Genomic DNA, 22,393 nt, shown 5'->3' with positions numbered 1-22,393 from the left:
TGGCCATTTTGGATGTCTTGATCTCATGTGGTTTTGCACCACAATCCCGCCCCCCGAAAAAGGCATGGTGCTCTAAAATGTATATTTTGGGGTCACAGCACAAGATCACAGCCTCAGGAAATAATTGTGGTGTGCAATTGTGTGAGATCATGGCATCCAAAATGGCCAACATTCTCTCGTGACAAAAGAAAAACCATGGGATGTCTTGATTTTTCCAGGATACTTTTGGGGTATGGTGATGTACAACAAATTAAACCAAACCAAAACAATTATTACAAAAATATACAATGCAACCATCAATACAAATTGGAAATCAATACAATAGTAATAAATATATACTGGTAGCAATACTGTAATTGAATACTGATGATGGATATTCCTATCCACTCAACCACTCTGAGGAGTTTTCTTTCTTTTTTTACAGTCAAGTGGTATATAAATTTTATTAAATAAAGAACTAAGTAGCAAACCTCCCCTTCATATAATGCTGTTTTAAATGTATGGTGTTGAATGTGGCCCTAGTCTCCCTGCCTTCTACCTCCCAGCCCCACTGACACCAGCCACCACTGACACTCAGTTCAAACTTGATCTACATGTGGATCTCGCTATTGGTTCCATTCCTTGTTCCTTTAAAATATGACCTGGCATCATGTTTTAATTGGACCCTGGATTTCTCTTTCAGCAAGAAAAAGGAATCACCTTTCAGCTGGTACTCTTGACTAAACTGAAAGGTACATGCCCTTTTAACACACACACAAAGCAATGAAAAGCATGGAGGATACCAGCCCAGTTTCTGCTGTCAGGATTAGTAAAGCATCCTCCTTTACTATTGGCTAGGAACAGAGGAAAGCAGAGGAGTGATCTCACCTCCCTCTACCCCCAGGGTCTGAAAGCTCATTGCTTCCATAGCAGGCACAGCCTCCTGCCATGCCAGCTTGGTGTGGACTTCAGTCAAAGGGCAGGGAGCCCAGTCCAGCCTGCTAAGAGCTGGAACCGTTAAGGGGATTTCGGAGCAAATTAAAGTTAATTGTGATTTTCCAGTCAGTTAAATATTGGCTTGATCCTGGAATGGATGGAGGTGTTGAAAGTGGCTAGCAATTAATGCCAAGGAGCAGAGTCTGCATCTGTCCAAACCTGGACACAAAAGGCATAAGAATTGCTTTAATTCCTTCCCTTTTCAGTCAAAATGTTAGTCATGGGTTGTATCTACAGTAGCGTTGAGTAGTGCATCCCATCAGTGCAAAAATTTCTGCTTGCTCAGTGGGACTTGGCCCGCCTCCCCGTTCATGCCTCCAACCCTCCAGACTAGATTTGGGGAGGACATGGGGTGGGAAGGAGGGGGGGAGTCCTGTTGCAAAAATCCTTGTGTTGATGGGACGTGTTAGTTGGATACTGCCTCATATGTCAGAAGGGGCCACCAGTTTGAATGTTGCTGAATAGATTGGTGCTACTGTGATAACCATCTTTTGACTGCTTTAATGCTGGGCCAGCATCAAATATTAACACCATTTGATATTACATGGCAACTACTGAATGCTGTCTAATATTAACTATGGTTGCATGTCAGCTGTAAAAAATAACTTGCAAGATATCCTTGCATGGCAGCAGTCGAGCACTGTTGAGTACGGAATACCATGTTGTATCAAGTATCAAACATTATTCTGGTATCAAATAGTGAAGCGAATATTGTATGTAAAATATAGATTTCCAATCCTGAGTAAGCATCTGGCAAACGATAGGAGTATCCCAAGAATATCTTCAATATGTTCAAAGTTTGCAGAGCAAAATATTGTGGAGAATAGTTGGGAGCATATTCATTTGGGCTCTTAAGAATAATGAATTGATAGGCTTGCTTTGTGCAGAGGGTTAAGTTAGACAGTGTTTTTGTTCCACAGCTGACTCTGTGATGTTAGTGAACTCATTTTTTTAAATGCAATTTGTCTGTGATCAAATACAATCAAAGTTGCATTTGTCTCATCCTGATCAAAGGTTTGAACCTTCTTGTTCTGCTAGGCAGTATTCAAAACCATATTTGTTGTAGTCTGAGCTTTCTTTCTAAAAACCATCATAAACCTTCTCCCTGGGCTATTGGGTCAATGTGTCCACAAGCTCAACATTTTGCTGGCAGAATCCCGGAGAAGTGTATTGCTATTGGTTAGCCCAAACCCAAGGGATGATCTTCAAACACCTCTGAGGGTCAAACTACTTCAATTGTGTGGTTAGCAAACATATCTTTTCTAATAATAATAATAATAATAATAATAATAATAATAATACAGTTTGGTTTTCTTAATATAACAAATGAGCAACAAAAACATGAACATTCACACAAACAAACAAACAAACAAACAAACAAACAAATGCCCCTCCCCACTTGGCTCTTTGTCATCACCATAACTTCCTGTTTTGAAAGCCTGAGCATCTAACACCTCCATGTGTTTCTGAACCTGTAGGTGCCTTCTTCATCCCCTACCTCATCTTCCTTTTCACCTGCGGGATCCCAGTATTCTTCCTGGAGACGGCACTTGGGCAGTACACCAGCCAGGGAGGTGTCACTTCCTGGCGGAGGCTGTGCCCTCTCTTTGAAGGTGAGTTGGGTATGATGGGGCCAGCTTGTTTGCTAGAAAGTCTGTACCACCTTTTGCACTAAAGGAGCTATCTTACACAGGGCATCAATGGGGTTTTCTGGGCCCGGTACACTTGCATGTGGATTGGACCCTCTGCCTGGCTTCCAAAAGGAGGCGCATATTTGCATAACATTTCCATACACTTTGTATCACATGAAGATCTTTATGCTCTGTGGCAGGTGGGGTGGAGGGCCCTAGCATAAATCAGAAGCCACACTCAAGTAAATAAGATGTCTGAAGGACAGACAGAATGTGAATCCTTTGCCTCCCTGCGCACCCACAAGATTCAGCTGGGGGTGTCAGCATTCACATGCTGATGTCAATGTTTGCGCAATTTTAGCTGTTTGCTGTAGCATCATCGTGTATCAGCACTATTTCGGGTTTTTAACGACTGTGTCTCTTGCAATAGCAGCACCACTGCTTCTTGAAGCTTGAGAGTGATACCTGTCAGTGGAAAATGCAAACGCCCCTCAGTTGTGACAAAGATCACTGTTGTGGAGGCAACAGAGTGTGGCTGAAGTGACCACAGGAATCTCAATTTTTATAGAAGAGGAAAATTAACATGATGGAAAGGGAAAAGAGAAGCTCAGGTTGCACATTAGCTGAAAGAAAATGTTAAATGCGGATGTTTACTGATTACAAGAAAGGATCTACCAGGTTGGGGGAAATTGTATTAATGCAGTGCCAATCAGCATGGGGTGGGTGCTAATCAAAGATCTTCCTTCTTTTTTTGTTTTGCTGTGTAAAATGCATGCTTATGTCTACTTTTTATGTTTTTATGTTTGTTTTAAATCAAAGATTTCCTCAATCTCTTCCGGCTGGGGTAAGGTCTGTTGGGAATCTGAGATGAGATCCCCACACAGCGGAAGTTGCCTCCAGGTCCAGTCACCACACAGAGGCAGCTTAGAGCCTCAAATAATTTACTGCTGCAGAAGATAAAGCTTCAGTAATACAGTTCTGGATGCTGAGAAATATATATACAGGATGTAGCATATACAGCTACAGACACATACAAGTACAAAGCATATCTGTTGCTCCAGCAATTCAAGATGTAACGCCGACTCCCTTCACACCCGGACACACAACACACCCTGGCACAGATGAGCTGGCATGCATCAATCCCTTGCATAGACGACCCTGGGCCATTGCCATAGCAACTGGCTTGGCTGGCCTTGCACCTCTGGCCTTTTCTAATATATAGGGTGATTTGTGCTCATGTAGGAAATTAACACCTTCCTCATGCCCAGTTCCTCCAACAAGGGCTGCCGTGCCAAAACTAAGACATAAGGCACACTTTGGAACTAGTGTAAAGTAACAGAGAAAAGGGGGATCCTCTACTTCTTTTCCTGTAGAATTGTAAGATTCTGGAATATATGACACCTAGGAAATGTACAGTGCATAAACAGGTGCAGGGAAAATTAAAAAAGTAAGTGGAAATTAAACCAAGGGGAAGACATGGTGAATGAAAGGAACACCCAGAATGGTGAATGGAGCACCTGAGAAAATGGGAAAGGAAAGTTGATGTATCCTGCAATGCGAATGCATGCCCTATGGGGATTTTATGAAAATTATGGATTAGGGCAGGCATCTCCAATCAGCCTCAGCCAGCATGGCAAATAGCCTGTTCTGAATCCCCTGTCCTTCAGAATCAGTGGATGACACCCCCTCCCCCAAGTTCTAGTATAATGGAACACTTCACTTTCTGATCAGATGTTTGCATGATTTTAAGGTTACTCAAAATCCGGATCAAATGGAAAGTTGAGGCTAAAAGGTTCCTGGGTCATTAGGGACTCTTGATTTATTTCTGCTTCATTCCAGGACAAATTACTGTGTTAATCACAGCCTGGCAGTTAGCTCAGGTAGGTAGAAATGGATGGAGTTCATTGTTCGCTGTAACATCGTAAGCAAAGGGCTGCTGGAATTTCTTGCCCATGTCAACAAAGGCAGTTGTTTCATTGCAATCAACAACTGATAGCCAGCTGACTTTAGCAAAGGGAACTTCAAGTTCTGGGGGCCAAGTGCAGTCCTCCAAAGGATTCAATTTGTCCCTCAGGCCTCTCCTCAGGCCACACACCACCCCAAGGGGCCAGACACTCCTTTGCCTGGCTGGAATGAACCCTTGAACCCTTTGTTTGCATGGAAGGAGAATGGAGACAGGTGTTATATGGTGCGTAAGTGCGCGTGCTTGTGTTTGTGTATAGAAACCACTGACTTTTGCAACTGGCTTGCCCACCACTGGGGTGCAACCCAGGGCAGATCTACTATGAAATTTAAGAATCTTAAGTTTCATAGCCTTTAACCCCAGAGGGGCCCCAAAAGCAACTTAATTCATCCATGTATATAACATTTCCCTATTTCTCACCCCCCCCCCAGAACTTGAAAACTACAAGGCATGGGAAATATTTATTTACTGCAGTGACTTTGACATGTTAGATAATCCAGTATAGCAATTTTAATCAAGATCTGAGATGCCGTAGTCATTATTATTACTATTATTAAAATAATTGTGGGGATCTGTCGTGGAACAACCCCACTGAAGAAGATAACCGAGTGGTTACGAGATCTCGTTGCTGGTTGCAAAGGGGGCCCCATAACAGTTTGAGCTTCAGGGTATCCCAAATGTAGGTGCAACCCTGAAAAAACAAAACCACCCTGGCTTTATTACTCCAATTAATTTTCTTCAAATCCCCTCCCCTGTTTCTTTTGTTCACTCTGCAGGAATTGGTTATGCTTCCCAGGTGATTGTTGTACTACTTAATTTCTATTACATTATTGTTCTGGCCTGGGCCTTGTTTTACCTCTTCAGCTCATTCACCATAGACCTTCCATGGGGCAGCTGTGATCACGAGTGGAACACAGGTAATTTGGAGTCCCTCCCTTGCTGTTCTGCAAGATGCTTAGTATTACTTTGTACTGATTCCACCCCCCCGCTAGCAATAACCATCTACAGTACTTCATTTTCCGTCGTGGCTTCAACCCTTTGGAACACTCCCTGTCCAGGGAGATCTGCATGGCCACGTTCTTACTCTTCTGCCCTTCCTTCCCTGTGGGAGGCCAACCCAGCACATGCCCTCTGTGTGCACTAAACACAAACAAACTTCTGCCCACTTTTGACAAGGCAGCGCAGGCTGCCTTGTCTTGCCTTCACTCCATTACATGTGGACATGGATATTGTTGCAGATGATGGGCTGAAATTTAGCCCTAGCCCCACATAGGATTGGTATTGTGGTGGTGGTGGGGAGAGGGGAAACCACCTCTGAACTAGCTGTGGTCTTGAGCTGTTAAGTCCTGAACTTCATTGGCTCTGAAAGAAGAAGAAGAGTTTGGATTTGATATCCCACTTGATCACTACCCTAAGGAGTCTCAAAGCGACTAACGATCTCCTTTCCCTTCCTCTCCCACAACAAACACACTGTGAGGTGAGTGGGGCTGAGAGACTTCAAAGAAGTGTGACTGGCCCAAGGTCACCCAGCAGCTGCATGTGGAGGAGCGGAGACGCGAACCCGGTTCACCAGATTACGAGTCCACCGCTCTTAACCACTACACCACACTGGTGTAGTGGCCAGTCAATCAAGAGTAGCCAATCTTGTCTAGGAAAGAACTTGCCTCATCCTTTTCATACACATATAGGCTTGGATGCCCAGGCACACTCATGAACAGCTATCTCAATCAGGTTTGGCGCCAAACCTTGAGGTCGGTGGGTTCGGCATGGTGCTGGTGTTGGGCACCTCACCATGTGCTCACCATCCTCATCACTTCCCAGAGTTGCTTAAGTGGTAGATGGGCCCCACTTTTCTGGACACTGATCCCAGGCCTGCTCTCTGTAGGATCTGTGCCTCATGTAGGATCTGTGCCTCATGTGGCACAGACTCTTTCTTTCCTGAGCATCCTATTGAGCTCTGCAGTTTTATTCCTGGTCTTTTTTTTTTTTTAAGGAAAGTATATTAGTTGCATTTTGTGGGGATGTCTTCCAATTGTATGTTTTCACAGTTTCTGTCACTTGGCCCTGTCTTACAGAGAACTGTGTGGAATTGCAGAAGACAAACACTTCGCTAAATGTGTCGGCCGAAAATGCCACCTCTCCTGTCATAGAGTTTTGGGAGTAAGTGAAGATTCCTCCATTTTCAGGTTTGGTTTCCGCAGCTATGACCAACCACCAGCCACAGGAGTGTTCTTCTGTTGGACGTGCAAAGTCTATAGATCTCAATAGCTCGCATTGCTAACTGGGAAAAGCATGAACTGTGGGAATGGAATCTTGGTCTCTTTGCACCTTAACTCTTAATTTGCGATTTAAATCAGTTAAGTTCTGCACAAAGCGGAGCGTAAATCTGGCCTATTTCTTGTCTATTCCTCATCTTTTTCTTGTCTATTCCTCATCTTTTGCATATTTTTAAAATGAACTATGCAAATTTCAATGCATACCTTGCCTGTAGGATGCATATGCTCTTAACGTAAGGTCCACCCACCCGGTATCTTGTGGCAGCTGCTGTCTGCACCTTTGTACCAACCCATCAATGAACACCCTCCTCCTGATTCCAGGCACAAAAGCAATAATGGTTGTTTGCTGCCTTCTCATAGATCAATTGTACAAATACATAAATATAGATTTGTATATAAAACGGAAGAAGCAGTAAAGGAGGTGTCAGGAGAGGGCTGGCACTGGAAATGACTCAGGAGCACATAATGTATGCTCCAGCACAGTGAGCACATGGCACCTGTCTGGTTTCAGAAGCAGTGCAGGAGTGGCACTTTTTCGTAATCTAATCCTGTCTTTCCTCCACACATGCGTTTACACCTCTGCACTCCTTTACCAGAGAGGACAATTAGGTCATTTCCATAGAAACCGCCCTTGCGTCTTCCTTTCTGAAGTCAACTCTCTGCGTCAAATACTTGGAGGTTATTCAAACGCCCAACACAAAAACCCACAAAGGAGCACTGTAAGAGTGTGGCTTCTTTGGCGAGAAAATTTGTTTCAACGCATCATGACATCAGATGTTTGTCAGGTTCATGGCCCTGCCTACCTGTCAAAATTGACCTGTGGGGTGGCAGGAGATAAAGGTCTGGACCACCGGGCCAGAACCGCCCCCCCCACTCCTGCCCTTCATCAACAAACAAAGAGCTATCACGTATATATGCCCTTGTTTTGAAGCATATTACAATGAATTCCTTAATGGATGCACAAAGTAAATGGGTGCTCCCAGTGGCGTAGCGTGGGGGGTGCAGGGGGGGCCTGCCGCACCAGGCGCAACATCTGGGGGGGCGCGGAAGAGACACGAGTGCTAAAATCCATGGGTTAGGGGGCGTAAATCCACGGGTTAGGGGGCACAAATTACTTGCCTTGCCCCGGGTGCTGACAACCCACGCTACGCCACTGGGTGCTCCATTTACTTGCTTGCTGTCACCTACGGCAGTGCAAAGTCAGAATTGACCAGGGCTCCAAACCAGTCAGAAAGGACAGTGTGTGTGGGGGGGGGGGCAGAGCATGTACTGGGCATGCAGGTGTGCTCTAGGTTCATCTCCTCCTCAGGAACCCTGGTGACCAAGTATGGGGACTTGCCAGAAGAGGTTACGTTTCTGTAAGCTTGCAGGCTACCAAAACATAAGGTTGGGGTTCCATAATCCAGTGGGGAATCTTTTGACTTGGGCGACAAAACAACTTGACTGGCCTTGAGTATTGCTCTTCATTTTGACCTGGCAGGTGTGGAGTGTGAGGCGATTTGCCTCAGGCTGCAACACGGCCTGGAGTGGCCCAACTCCTTCTGAGGTTCCCATGGCAACCCTCCACAACATTGCGAGGGGGCACCATGTGCAAAACAGTGTATTCTGGGGGAAGTGGCCAGGCTGGGAGATGTTACAAAGTGTACCCAGAGGAAATCAAGCCAGGCTCTGTTTGTTCCGCAGGAGGAGAGTACTCAACATTTCTGATGGCATAGAGCACTTGGGAGGTGTGCGGTGGGAACTGGCTCTCTGTCTCCTGCTGGCCTGGATCATCTGCTACTTCTGCATCTGGAAAGGAGTCAAGTCCACAGGCAAGGTGGGCATATTTTATTTCTCTCTCTCGCTTCCATCCATCACAATACAAACTACTTGTAGCCCTCTGCAGCTGATGGGCTTAACAACATGTTACAGTACATTAGTTGCATGGCTATTAGCCACATCAAGGAATTTAAATACACCACCCAGGAGAGGGTGGCATCAATTATACATGCGCAGGATGCCAAGTTATGGAAATATTACCACTTGTACAGTGGTACCTCAGGTTACAGACACTTCAGGTTACAGATTCCGCTAACCCAGAAATAGTACCTCGGGTTAAGAACTTTGCTTCAGGATGAGAACAGAAATCGTGCAGCGGCAGTGGGAGGCCCCATTAGCTAAAGTGGTGCTACAGGTTAAGAACAGTTTCAGGTTAAGAACAGACCTCCAGAACGAATTAAGTTCTTAACCCGAGGTACCACTGTACCTATTTTTCCTGTGTGAGTGACAGGCAGAAATTCAACTTGGGCAGCTTTTCCTAGAATGCAAACATAAGAACAGAAGACGAACCTGCTGGGTCAAGCCAATGGCCTATATAGTCCAGCCTCATCTTCTTGCAGTGGCCAACTAGATCCTGCAAGCAGAACCTGAGCACAACAGTACTCTTCTTGGCTGTGACTCCCAGCAACTGGTATTCAGAGGCATACTGCGCCATGCAGTGGAGGTGGAACACAGCCATTGAACTGGTAGCCACTGGTAGCCTTGTCCTCCATGAATTTGTCCAGTCCTCTTTTGAAGATATAAAGATGGTGGGAGGCAGGAGGCAACGCCTGAACTGATTTGGCTGCTGAACAAAGCCAGCAATTAAAAGGCATGGAGCTTATCTCAGCAAAAAGTAGTGCTAACTGGGTCCTTGGAGGGGGGGGGGCTCTTTAGGATGTTTCCCATCCCCTGTGGAAGTCTATCACACAACATTCACATGCAAGGGAAGCTATGCCAGCTCTTTCATTAGACAGAGGTCATTGGGGTGGGAGCCCATGCACAACCCTGCTACTCATGCATTTAGTATCATACTTATTTTGCCCCAAGAAAGTGCTTTATACTCTGCAGGGGAAAACATGCAGGGACCTCACAATGACTTCAGTGTTTTGCAGCCTTAGGAAAGGCCTAGTCTCTGCTGGTTTCCTGTGTCTCCATGTATGCAGTAATGGTTGTGTGTAGTACTGGACTATGGCAGGCCATCACAGGTGCTCAAAATAGGAGGATGTTGCCAAAAACCAACATGGAAAAGGCTGCCCCCTCCCTGGTGTGTACTATGCATTAAGGTGATTACGAGTTGGCCTCTCAACCGTTCCATCTCGTCTGCCTCCATCTCGGTTTTCACAATATGTCTCTGTCATTTGGCTGTGCTCATTAGTGTGTTTTTAATACACTCCCCTGAGCCAGCTTCCTAGCCAGCTTTCTGTTTTCACTTCCATCTGTTCTTAAACTTCAAAATCATGAGGAGACTGTCTTTTCCCGATAAGGTGCAAACCACAGCGTGGTTATTAGGCCAGATGGAATCAACACATGCGTGGCAAAGGTTTCCGTATTATTTTCCTCCGCTGCAAAATGAAATGAGAGTCTGCCTTGAGCCTTGATAAGAGACAGAGCCTTATCAGCAGGTTTCTGCCACAACACCCCCAATAATGAAATGGAGATTTGTTTGTTTATTTATTTGTTTGTTAAATGTATATCCTGCCCCTCCTCCCAGGGCGACAAACAACAGCTGACGAAACACTAAAGACATCTTAAAAACAATTCCAGTGCAGACACAGACTGTGAACGTTCTCTGCTTGAAAGTCTTGTTGGCAGATGAGAGTCTTCATGAGGCACCTTCAGGAGAGGGTATTCCTAAGGGTAGGCGGGTCAAAACACTAAAGGCCTGATTCTCATATTGTGTGGAAACAGTGCTTTTTTTCCTGGCACTATTGAATGGTACACAGTGCCGGCACCTCCCCCCTTCAAATCTTGAAATAAGGTAAATAGAGGTGAATAGAGGTGGAAGTGAACAGCTGGCTCCGCAAATGGTGTAAACAGGAACGGTTTGGATTCTTAGATCACGGACTGCAGTTTCTTGAAGATGGACTTCTGGCAAGTGATGGGCTGCACCTCACAACGGTTGGGAGAAATGTTTTTGCCAAAAATCTCAGAAACCTCATCAGGAGGGCTTTAAACTGACTAATGTGGGGGAGGGAGACAGTGCTCCTGAAGGTAGGAGTCTATCAATTAATGAAGATGATCATCCAAATGTCATAGACCAAATGGAGCCAACAGCACGCGGACCTAGTGGTGGGAGGAAAAAATCCTTAAATAAGAGACACGGGGGAATGATTAATGGACTTCAATGTCTGTACACTAATGCACAAAGCATGGGAAATAAACAAGATGAGCTTGAGCTCTTGGTACAGCAAACTAAATATGACATAATAGGCATCACTGAAACCTGGTGGGATAAGTCCCACGATTGGAATGTAATAATGGGGGGATACAATCTATTTCAGAGAAACAGACCAGACAAGAAAGGAGGAGGAGTGGCGTTATATGTCAGGGATGTGTATACCTGTGAAGAGATCCAAGATTTAGATCCTCAAAGCCAAAGTGAGAGCATTTGGGTCAAAATTAAGGGAGAGAAGAATAACAGAGACCTCATTGTGGGAGTTTACTATAGATCCCCAAGCCAAACGGAGGACATAGATGATGCCTTCCTGGAACAGATGGCCAAGCATGCAAAAGGAAGGGAGATAGTAGTAATGGGGGACTTCAATTACCCGGACATTTGTTGGACGTCAAACTCAGCCAAGAGCATAAGGTCAAACAGATTCCTCACTGGCCTTGCAGACAACTTCATTGTCCAGAAAGTGGGAGAAGCAACAAGAGGAACAGCCATTTTAGATCTGGTCCTAACCAATGTTGATGACCTGGTTAGTGGGGTAGAAGTGGAAGGATCATTAGGCGCGAGTGATCATGCTCTTCTGAAGTTTACTATACAGCGGAAAGGAGCAGCCAAGCATACTAGGACTCAATTTCTTGACTTTAAGAAAGCCGACTTCATAAAACTTAGGGAAGTGCTGGGTGAGATCCCATGGACAACAATACTAAAAGGAAAGGGAGTTCATGATGGCTGGGAGTTTGTTAAGAGGGAGATACTAAAAGCACAACGTCAGGCAATACCAATGAGACGGAAACATGGAAGGTGCCTAAAGAAGCCAGGGTGGCTATCTAAAGAACTTTTAACTGAATTAAGATTAAAAAAGGATGTGTACAAAAAATGGAAAAGGGGGGAAACCACCAAAGAGGAATTCAAACAAGTAGCCAGCACGTGTAGACACAAAGTCAGAAAAGCTAAAGCACAGAATGAACTCAGGCTTGCTAGAGAGGTTAAAAGCAACAAAAAAGGCTTTTATGGGTATGTTCGTAGCAAAAGGAAGAACAAAGAAACAATGGGGTCACTCAGAGGAGAAGATGGTGAAATGCAAACAGGGGACACAGAAAGGGCTGAACTACTCAATGCCTTCTTTGCCTCAGTCTTCTCCGATAAAGAAAACAATGCCCGACCTGAAGAATTTGGAGCAAATGATTCAGCAAAGGAAACACAGCCCAGAATAACTAAGGAGATAGTACAAGAATATTTGGCTAGTTTAGATGTATTCAAGTCTCCAGGGCCAGATGAACTGCATCCAAGAGTATTAAAAGAACTGGCAGATGTGATCTCAGAACCACTGGCAGTCATCTTTGAGAATTCCTGGAGAACAGGCGAAGTCCCGGCAGACTGGAGGAGGGCAAATGTTGTCCCTATTTTCAAAAAGGGGAAAAGAGAGGACCCAAATAATTACCGCCCAGTCAGTCTGACATCAATACCAGGGAAGATTCTGGAGCAGATCATTAAGCAAACAGTCTGTGAGCACCTAGAAAGGAATGCTGTGATCACCAATAGTCAGCATGGATTTCTGAAAAATAAGTCATGTCAGACTAACCTGATCTCGTTTTTTGACAGAATTACAAGCCTGGTAGATGAAGGGAACGCAGTGGATGTAGCCTACCTTGATTTCAGCAAGGCATTTGACAAGGTGCCCCATGATATTCTTGTAAAGAAGCTGGTAAAATGCGGTCTTGACTATGCTACCACTCAGTGGATTTGTAACTGGCTGACTGACTGAACCCAAAGGGTGCTCATCAATGGTTCCTCTTCATCCTGGAGAAGAGTGACTAGTGGGGTGCCACAGGGTTCTGTCTTGGGCCCGGTCTTATTCAACATCTTTATCAACGACTTGGATGATGGACTCAAGGGCATCCTGATCAAATTTGCAGATGACACCAAACTGGGAGGGGTGGCTAACACCCCAGAGGACAGGATCACACTTCAAAACGACCTTGACAGATTAGAGAACTGGGCAAAAATAAACAAGATGAATTTTAACAGGGAGAAATGTAAAGTATTGCACTTGGGCAAAAAAAATGAGAGGCACAAATACAAGATGGGTGACACCTGGCTTGAGAGCAGTACATGTGAAAAGGATCTAGGAGTCTTGGTTGACCACAAACTTGACATGAGCCAACAGTGTGACGCGGCAGCTAAAAAAGCCAATGCAATTCTGGGCTGCATCAATAGGAGTATAGCATCTAGATCAAGGGAAGTAATAGTGCCACTGTATTCTGCTCTGGTCAGACCACACCTGGAGTACTGTGTCCAGTTCTGGGCACCACAGTTCAAGAAGGACACTGACAAACTGGAACGTGTCCAGAGGAGGGCAACCAAAATGGTCAAAGGCCTGGAAACGATGCCTTATGAGGAACGGCTAAGGGAGCTGGGCATGTTTAGCCTGGAGAAGAGGAGGTTAAGGGGTGATATGATAGCCATGTTCAAATATATAAAAGGATGTCACATGGAGGAGGGAGAAAGGTTGTTTTCTGCTGCTCCGGAGAAGCGGACACGGAGCAATGGATCCAAACTACAAGAAAGAAGATTCCACCTAAACATTAGGAAGAACTTCCTGACAGTGAGAGCTGTTCGACAGTGGAATTTGCTGCCAAGGAGTGTGGTGGAGTCTCCTACTTTGGAGGTCTTTAAGCAGAGGCTTGACAACCATATGTCAGGAGTGCTCTGATGGTGTTTCCTGCTTGGCAGGGGGTTGGACTCGATGGCCCTTGTGGTCTCTTCCAACTCTATGATTCTATGATTCTATGATTCTATGAGGGTGGGGAGAGCAAGCAGGCAACTGTAACTAAAAGGGGGATTGCGAAAAGCAGGAGGCTGAGGCGGCGAGGAAAAGGAGGCCCTTGTTCAGAGCTGTAGTTGCTGCTCTCAGTTGACAGGTCGCACCATTTCCCTTCAGCTGCCCCACAGTGGTGCTCTCTCCCCCTAGACGTGCCGCTATGCCGCTGCCTTGCTGCGCGGGAAGTGGACAGGCTAGTGTGAGCCCCTCCTCCCTTCTGTGTTTGCTTGCTCTTTTCAGAAGGAGAAGGGGGAAGGTGGGATGCTGGGTGGGTGTGAAGAGCAGATGGGGCAAGGTGGCGGGGTAGGTTGAAGAACGGGGAGGGGGCATGCAAAATGAGGCTTTAATCAATTGAGAGGGAACAGGAGACAGTGTGTGTGTTAGAGAAAATGGGGCTGGGGAAGAGGACCATGGTGAGCACCTTTGTTTTCTAGAAAGAAAGCACTGTGTGGAACAGATCTCAAATGGAGTGGGAAGAGAGTCCCAGAAGGGCGTTGGAGGGCTGCCATGTGTGTCCTGTGTGCTCTACCTTGTTGCTCTTTGGGCATGGTAGATGCTGCTGCTCCGTCTCCAGACAGAGTCAGCTGCCAGGCTGGATGCCTTCCGTACATGGAACCAGGGAGGAGATGCCATCTTGTGTTTTGCCTCAGGCAGCAAAATGTATTGGGCTGGCCCTGCTTAGAATGTAGAAAAATAAGACCAAACATGCTGATGGATAACTGATGTAGTGGGAAAAAACCCATGTCTCGTGAAGCATATGCTATGTGAAGGCAAAGCTGGCATGTGACAGTGAAACTCCGAAGAGAAGATCTAAGAATGGAAACTGTGAAAACGTGAAGTCTTTGGCACACATTCCCTGGATGGAGAGAGGCTATTTACATTTTGCCCAGAGAACTTTGCTATGGGGAGGCATGAAGATATTTAATAAGTAAAATAAGCAACTGTTAGTAACGAAAAAGTAACTCATAACTAACTAGAACAGATATGGCCCTCCTAGATGTTGTCGGATTATAACTCCCTTCAAATCAGGCCAGATTAGCCCAATGGTCAGGGATGATGGAAGTTGTAGTCCCACAACTTTTAATGGGCCACCAGTCCCACAGCCTTCTATATGCAATGCCACAATATGCTCTGGACTGAGCTATGGCCCTTCCCTATTCAGGAAAACCAAAACAGCAATAATCATTTTACCATTCAATGATTAAATTGTCTACAATTCCATTTTGTTCCACATTCCTTCCCACTGCTAACGTTTGTTGTCCAATTTCTCCTTAACATTTCAGCTGTCTTGTTTCATTATTGGGAGGTATCTCTGCGTTCATATTTTATGTCAATATAATAGAGTGCAAATGGATCTCCTTGTCTGGAATAATCTGGAAATAATCTAGGAATATCTCTTAAACTTCGTCTCATTAAGATAAACACAAAATTTGCATTGAGCTCCAAATGACCAAAAACAACCCTGGTTTGGCTTCTTTCCTAACACATGCTGGGCTCCTGTTGTGTGAGGAAATGAACATGATGAAAGTGTTCTCTTACAGCTTTGGAAGGCCCAAGAGGTCAAGGAAGGATTAAGGTAGGACAGGAAAAACACCCTTTCTAAAGGCATGTACACAGGTGCTTATTCTGTGATCCCTGTAGCCCACTTTCTTTGAGAAACACTGGTCTGTGTTATGACTACCCCTCTGTAGCTGATTCACAACCAGTGGCTATGGTTTTGAGGCCAGTGCTACACAAAAGTGGTGATCCATGAACCAGTGCTAGTTCACAAGCCATCTGCTGCCCGCCTGCACTGGACTCCACCACAGCCAAGGTTGAGTGGGATGCTTGAGGGACCAAATACAGTACTGGTCCTTGGCATATTGGGGCAGGGTAAATTGCTGGTCCACTGCATTGTTTGAGAAACCCGGACGTAAGCACCTGGTTGTGATAGGGATATTCTGGGAGTGGAATTTGTGAGAGGAAGTCAGCAGCTACGGGGGAGTTGCGGTTAAGGAGATGTTGGTAGTGTTCTTTCCAGAACAGTGCAATAGCTTCTTTATCTTTTAGAAGTGTGGTACCATCTGCTGAGCATAGGGGGCATATGCCATGATTTATTGGCCCATAGATGGTCTTTGTGGCTTTAAAGAAACTCTGTGCATCATGAGTGTCAAAGACAGGTGAACTAATATCAGTGTATTGAATGAAGCAAAGATCACCAGTGTTGAAGCAATGATTCTTCAACATCAACTTGGTTGGACTGGTCATGTTGTGCGGATGCCTGATTATTGTCTTCCAAAGCAACTACTCTATTCTGAACTTAAAAATGGGAAGCGTAATGCTGGTGGTCAACAAAAGAGGTTTAAAGACTCTCTCAAGGCACATCTAAAAAAATGTAGTATAAACACCGACAACTGGGAAACACTGGCCTGCGAGCACTCCAATTGGAGAACAGCCTTGACCAAAGGTGTCATGGACTTTGAAGACACTCAAACTCAGAACACAAGGGAGAAACGTGCTAAGAGGAAAGCACACTTGGCAAATCCACACCATGATCAACTCTTTGTCCCCACTGTGGAAGGACGTGTGTTTCCAGAATTGGCCTCCATAGTCACTTATGGTAAAGGTAAAGGTAAAGGTACCCCTGCCCGAACGGGCCAGTCTTGACAGACTCTGGGGTTTGTGCGCCCATCTCACATCTATAGGCCGGGGGCCAGCGCTGTCCGGAGACACTTCCGGGTCACGTGGCCAGCGTGACAAAGCTGCATCTGGCGAGCCAGCGCAGCACACGGAAACGCCGTTTACCTTCCCGCTGGTAAGCGGTCCCTATTTATCTACTTGCACCCGAGGGTGCTTTCGAACTGCTAGGTTGGCAGGCGCTGGGACCGAGCAGCGGGAGCGCACCCCGCCGCGGGGATTCGAACCGCCGACCTTTCGATCGGCAAGCCCTAGGCGCTGAGGCTTTTACCCACAGCGCCACCCGCGTCCGAGTCACTTATGGACTCACTGTTAAAACCGTGTTTATGGAAGACAGTCTCACTCGGCTACAAGTGATCACCAAAGAAACGAAGATTCTGGGAGCAAAAGTGCTGGCCTTTTCCATGAATACTTCCTGTGTTCTTAGTTTGGATTTATAAGAGCCAAACTAGATGTGATGCAGCAGCTGCATGATTCATGGAGGATAATTCTGTCAATGTCTGTTAGTCATGACAAGTGGGACTGGACCTGCAACATTAATGTTGCAGTACAGAGTGCTCCTGCTGTTCAGGGTTCAAGCCAACAAGTTATGCCATCTTCTAGGGGATGCCTTTATTTCCCACAGCTGATGGCTGTCTGGTTCTCTCCCCTACAACTAGCATTCCATGCATACACGTGCTCAGTCCTCACTGGGTGGTCTCTGCAGCTTCCTCAGACCTCCTGACACCTCCCTCTTGTCCATGGAGGGTGCCATTTTGGCTACATAAGGACCAGCACTCAGAGGATGGAGTTCAGTATTAGTGTACATGACAGCTATAGGCAGCCTGCAGGATTCAGAGGCACCTCTGAAATTACCAGTTGCTGTGGAAAGACAGGAGCAAGCTATTGCCCTTAGCTTTGCAAGCCCGGTCTGTTTGCATCCCCCTTGTTGCTTTTGAGTCTTTTAAAAGAGTTGGGAGTTCTGATAATGGAGCTCCCACAGAAGGATAAGTGTATCTGTCAGTTTTGGTTTCTCTCATTTCAAATTTTCCAGTCTTGAGTTCAGTTCTCCATATTTCCACATCACTTTGCATTTTTGTTTAAAAGTTATTGTGAGAATTCCACACGGTATTCGTCCTAATATAGACATGGTTTTTATGCAATTTTGCCTAATAACACACATTTCTGCAAAACATTTCCCCCTTGCTATAATGAGGTTATTTCATGAATACGCATAACTTACCCTAATATTTGCATTTTTGTACATGTAACTTGGCTGACGAACTGCAAATAGAGGCCGAAGGCCCAGCAAGCCGGGAATTTACCTTTGCCCTTAACACAGGGCCAAGTGCCGCTATTGGTCAGCTGGTCCTACGCCCAGGGTAACACACTCTAATTCCTGTCACCATTGGCCAATTTGGTGGCAGGAGGATGATCTGGCCTGCAACAGGCCAGTTCACAGAGGAGGCCTGGGGTCCGCCCACAAAACTGCCTGCTTGAGAAGGGGTGAATGGACTTCTCCCACATCCCATGCCACTTAAAAACAAAATGCTCTAAGTGGCTGTCTTAGGCCAGAGACAGATATTAGTGTTTTGGAGAGGTGCCATCATTGTCTGCGATGTGATTGCTGGCTTTTTCCATTCCACCGGAGCAGGAGCTTCACGCGCAGAGCAGATGCATAAACTTGTCAGTGCTACAGGAAACACAAAAGTTGATCTTTTGTCCCCTTCAATGGCATGGATGGAATAATTTGGTACTGATGATGCATGGACCAGATCCAAACAAAATCCTATCTGTTATAAAACAACGTGAGTCAAAGCACAATGTCTTTGATCGCAGTTGGCTTTTTCATAGTCAAGTCAGTGTGAACAGTGCTCTAAAAATGCCAGGGCGGGTGGGGGGGGGAAGGGAGGTCACAACTAAGCCGAACATCTGCTATCGTTTCATTCAACCAACAATGGTTGGATTTGGGCCAGTCATTTACACCGGAGCAAAAATTTTGATGTTTTCAGGCACACCATCCCATCACAAATTCTTGTAGGAGTTGGGAAAAGGCTTTGTCATTGTAAGTGTGTGCCTGCCTGCTGCTCAGATAGGATTTGAAAGGCGCAGAGTCTGGGAATTGATGGAAACCTCCACTCCCTGCATGAGTTCGCATACACAGACCCTCCAAGTGTCCCTATTTTCCAGGGATGCTCCTGACTTAGAGAAGCCATCCAGGTTTCTGATTTGATCCCAGAATGTCTCACTTTTCCTTAGGATGTCCCTATTTTCATTGGAGAAATGTTGGAGGGTATGGAGTTATCTGACCCTCGAGCCATCAGAAGGCAATCCTGTATAGGGAAGTTTTAAAAAAATGTTTTATTATGTTTCTATATATGTTAGAAGCTGCCCATAGTGGCTGGGGCAACCCAGTAAGATGTGTGGGATATAAATAGTAAAATTATTATTATGGAATGGGACATCCCTATTTCCATCAGAGAAATGTTAGAGGGCATGCGTAACATGGAGGAAGAAGGTGTTTGTCCATGGTTTGGGGGGAACCAGTTCCATAGGTGCAGTGAGCAAGTCCCTTTCGCCATGAGGAAAATTCAGAATAAATAATTGGACTGGGAATGAATGGTTCTGAGCATATGTATACAACATCTATAATAGTTTTGTTCTTGCTTTCGATCCCCCTGGCTCCCCCTCAAAGAATCTAGTGAACTGCAGTTTGATGAGAGCTCTGACTCTGTTAGGTAGCCCAAGAGTGCAAGCATACACACACCAGAATTTGGGGAAGAAAAAATGACTAGGACACTGGTGTGGGTATACCTTCCATGTAGGCACTAGGTTTCGAAGGATGGGTGTGTTTCGGCTCACATATTGTTTTGGAAAGTGACTTTAAAATGCCAAACTGAAACAAATTTCTTTCCCCAAACCTAAATCTCAGTGAATTTGACTTCCACATGCCTTCATTATTATTTTTTAATAAGGAGACCAGGAGGAGAATACTTGTGTGAAAGCAATTTTTGTTGTTGTTTCTGTCTGTATTCTACTGGGTGAGAGCATTAATGTGTCCTGCCTTGGTCTTTGAGGAGAAAGGTTCAGCTTAGAGGGATTTATGCTGTTTCTAGGTTACAAACTGCAAATCCAAATAAATATAAAAGCTGGTTGTTTTGCTGTTGACGTTGTATGTGCGTTTTTCTAAAGGAGAAATGCAGATGCAGAGGAAGACCACGGCTAGGATTCTTCCTTACTTATTTTGCTTATTTATTACATTTCCTCCAAGGAGCTTACAGAAGTGTAAATAAAAAGTTCCTCCCTCCCATTTTTTTATCCTCACAACCACCCTGTTCAGCTGAGAGGGTGTGACTGGGCCAAAATTCCCTCATGGCTAAGAAGGAACTTGAACCTGGATCTCCCCAGTCCAGCTCTCTGACCACTGCATCACACTAGTTCTCTCTCTCTCCAAACCCAGTTTTTATGTTCTAAGAAAGACATTAATTTGTGTTCTGTGATCAGTCACCACTGGAAGTTGTTAGATTCTTATGTCTACTATTTGAGTGACAAACCTACAAGTAGGCTAAATGACTGTGTGCTTTTTAAATTGTGCATCTGTTTGCCAGCCTGGGTTCCTTGGAGGAAGGGCGAGTTATTTAAATCAATCAATCAATCAATCAATCAATCATCAATCAATCCATCCTTGATCACTACAGTCTGTTGCTTCTTCAGCATCCAACCATTCCTCCTGCCATCCTCCCTCTGAGTACTCCTCAGTGTCCCACCACCAATCCCTGAGCTCTGAGTCTTCCTCCTCTGGCGTTTCCCCATCTAGTACCACTCCTGTTATCTAGGGACTCAGCTAGACTGGTAAAGAAAAAGCGATTGATACGCATTGTATATGCAATATAACATTGTGCCACCAGATGGTGCTGTGGAGTCCAGTTTTTCTCTACTTGTTTCCCCTGTTTAAATTTACAACGCATTTAACTGAAATGCTTCTTTGTTGTGTCTAGATCCAGCCATGGATTCAGCTATACAGCTGCAAATAAAACATTTTAAGTGTGTTTTAAGTGCAATATACAATGTGATGCTAGATGGCGATGATGAGCCCTATGTAAAATTCAATGTATGGTATTTTTTTAAAAAGCTTTTTTTTTTGGGGGGGGAAGCATTTCCAGAACGGTTTTTATATGTGTGTAGATTCCACCTTAGCCAGTCCCTGATGTGCTGTAAGATCTGGACTCCCTCTGTCTAAATTCAAGTGCAAATATGTGAATAAACCATATTTCTTAAAGGTACTGCATCTTCAAATCTCCAATGCAGCACAGACCTTGATTGAGGGCCAAAACCCCTGGAATTCCATGTGTGGCTTGGCAGGGATTGGGGTGGCCTGTAAGAATATTCAATAACTGCCTCCCTCTCCCTTGATTCAATGTGATGGCAGGTCTATCTAGGGAAGCCTGCTGTGGCAGGCACTTCAACTCAGGTGACCCACAAACTCTGTTCCAGCCCTGTTGTTTCAATTCAGAAATAAGTAAGAGGAAAATTTCCACTTGAATTGTCTCCAGAACCAAATAAAGCAAGGTGGGGGGAACAGACTATGCTTTTGTTTTAGAGTCCTCATTGATATATTCAGTTTTCACCTGAACTGCTGTTTTGTTTTAGCTTGGATCTTAGCGATCTTGAGATGGAAAAAATATTGAACAAAAAGATTCACCCAGAAACCGCCGATTCCTTCATTCAGCAATTAAGTTGGTCTTCTCAATTAAGTTAGTGGCAGTTAAAGTTGTCAGGGCTGAGTATTGGAGATTGGATTCCGTGCCCTTTGTTTTTATAAGCAGTTAAAACACTTGCTATAGTAGGAATGGAGAAACAGGCTAAAAATCCAACTGCATTTATTTATTACCGTATTTTTCGCTCTATAACACGCACCCGACCATAACACGCACGTAGTTTTTAGAGGAGGAAAATCCATAGGCATGCCACCCGTAGGCATTTCCTCCATAACACGCACAGACATTTCCCCTTACTTTCTAGGAGGAAAAAAGTGAGTGTTATGGTGCAAAAAATACGGTAATTGCTTGGATACATATTGCAGTCAAGCGCTGCTGCAGTCGTATGTTCTATTTAATAATGTGTTCTGTATCCGTGTATATTCTCATGATCTTCATAGGGAACATGAATGTACCAGGAAATGGCATGTGAGCTGCTACATGGAGATGTGGGGCAGCTGGAATAAGGAAAAATCCTCTAATATCTGGGTCATCCAGGATGTATTTGAGCCCTCCCAAGTCACCTTACCTTTCTGCATTCTCGATTTATATTCTTAGCTGTCACTTCTATGTATTCCATTACACTTGAACAGCAGCAAAATTTGTAGAGTGACCTATTTGTTGTTATTTATTGCCTTTACATCCTCCGTTTTCCTTCAAAGGAGAGCTTTGCCCCTCTCCAGATTATCCTCACAGCAACCCTGTGATTAAGGTTGGAGACTGTGAGAGACAGTGACTGGCCCTGGGTCACCCGGTGAGCTTTGTGTCTGAGGAGGGATTTGAACCCTGCTCTCCCAGATTCTGTGGGACGCGGGTGGTTCTGTGGGTTAAACCACAGAGCCTAGGACTTGCTGATCAGAAGCTCACAGTTCGAATCCCCGCTACATAGTGAGCTCCCGTTGCTCTGTCCCTGCTCCTGCCAACCTAGCAGTTCAAAAGCATGTCAAAGTGCAAGTAGATAAATAGGTACCGCTCCGGCAGGAAGGTAAACGGTGTTTCCATGCGCTGCTCTGGTTCACCAGAAGTGGCTTAGTCATGCTGGCCACATGACCCGGAAGCTGTATGTCGGCTCCCTTGGCCAGTAAAGTGAGATGAGCACCGCAACCCCAGAGTCGGCCACGAC

At 45.2% G+C, this 22,393-nt stretch overlaps 1 protein-coding gene across 2 annotated transcripts in view; it reads left to right on the top strand.

Moving 5' to 3' along the window:
* Positions 1–22,393, top strand: part of SLC6A13 (solute carrier family 6 member 13) — a 47,604-nt gene that overhangs the window by 9,606 nt on the left and 15,605 nt on the right. For both annotated transcript variants that reach the window (XM_082240533.1, XM_082240534.1), the window contains exons 3-6: positions 2,454–2,588; positions 5,346–5,486; positions 6,645–6,729; positions 8,529–8,661. In XM_082240533.1, coding sequence (XP_082096659.1) covers positions 2,454–2,588; positions 5,346–5,486; positions 6,645–6,729; positions 8,529–8,661 — 494 coding nt within the window. The remainder of the gene's footprint in view (positions 1–2,453; positions 2,589–5,345; positions 5,487–6,644; positions 6,730–8,528; positions 8,662–22,393) is intronic.

The sequence above is a fragment of the Podarcis vaucheri genome, assembly GCF_965113315.1.
Source record: "Podarcis vaucheri genome assembly, chromosome: 10".
Taxonomy (NCBI): Eukaryota; Metazoa; Chordata; class Lepidosauria; order Squamata; family Lacertidae; genus Podarcis; species Podarcis vaucheri.
Note: the sequence above shows the minus strand (reverse complement) of the source record. Positions and strands in the feature narration are given on the sequence as shown.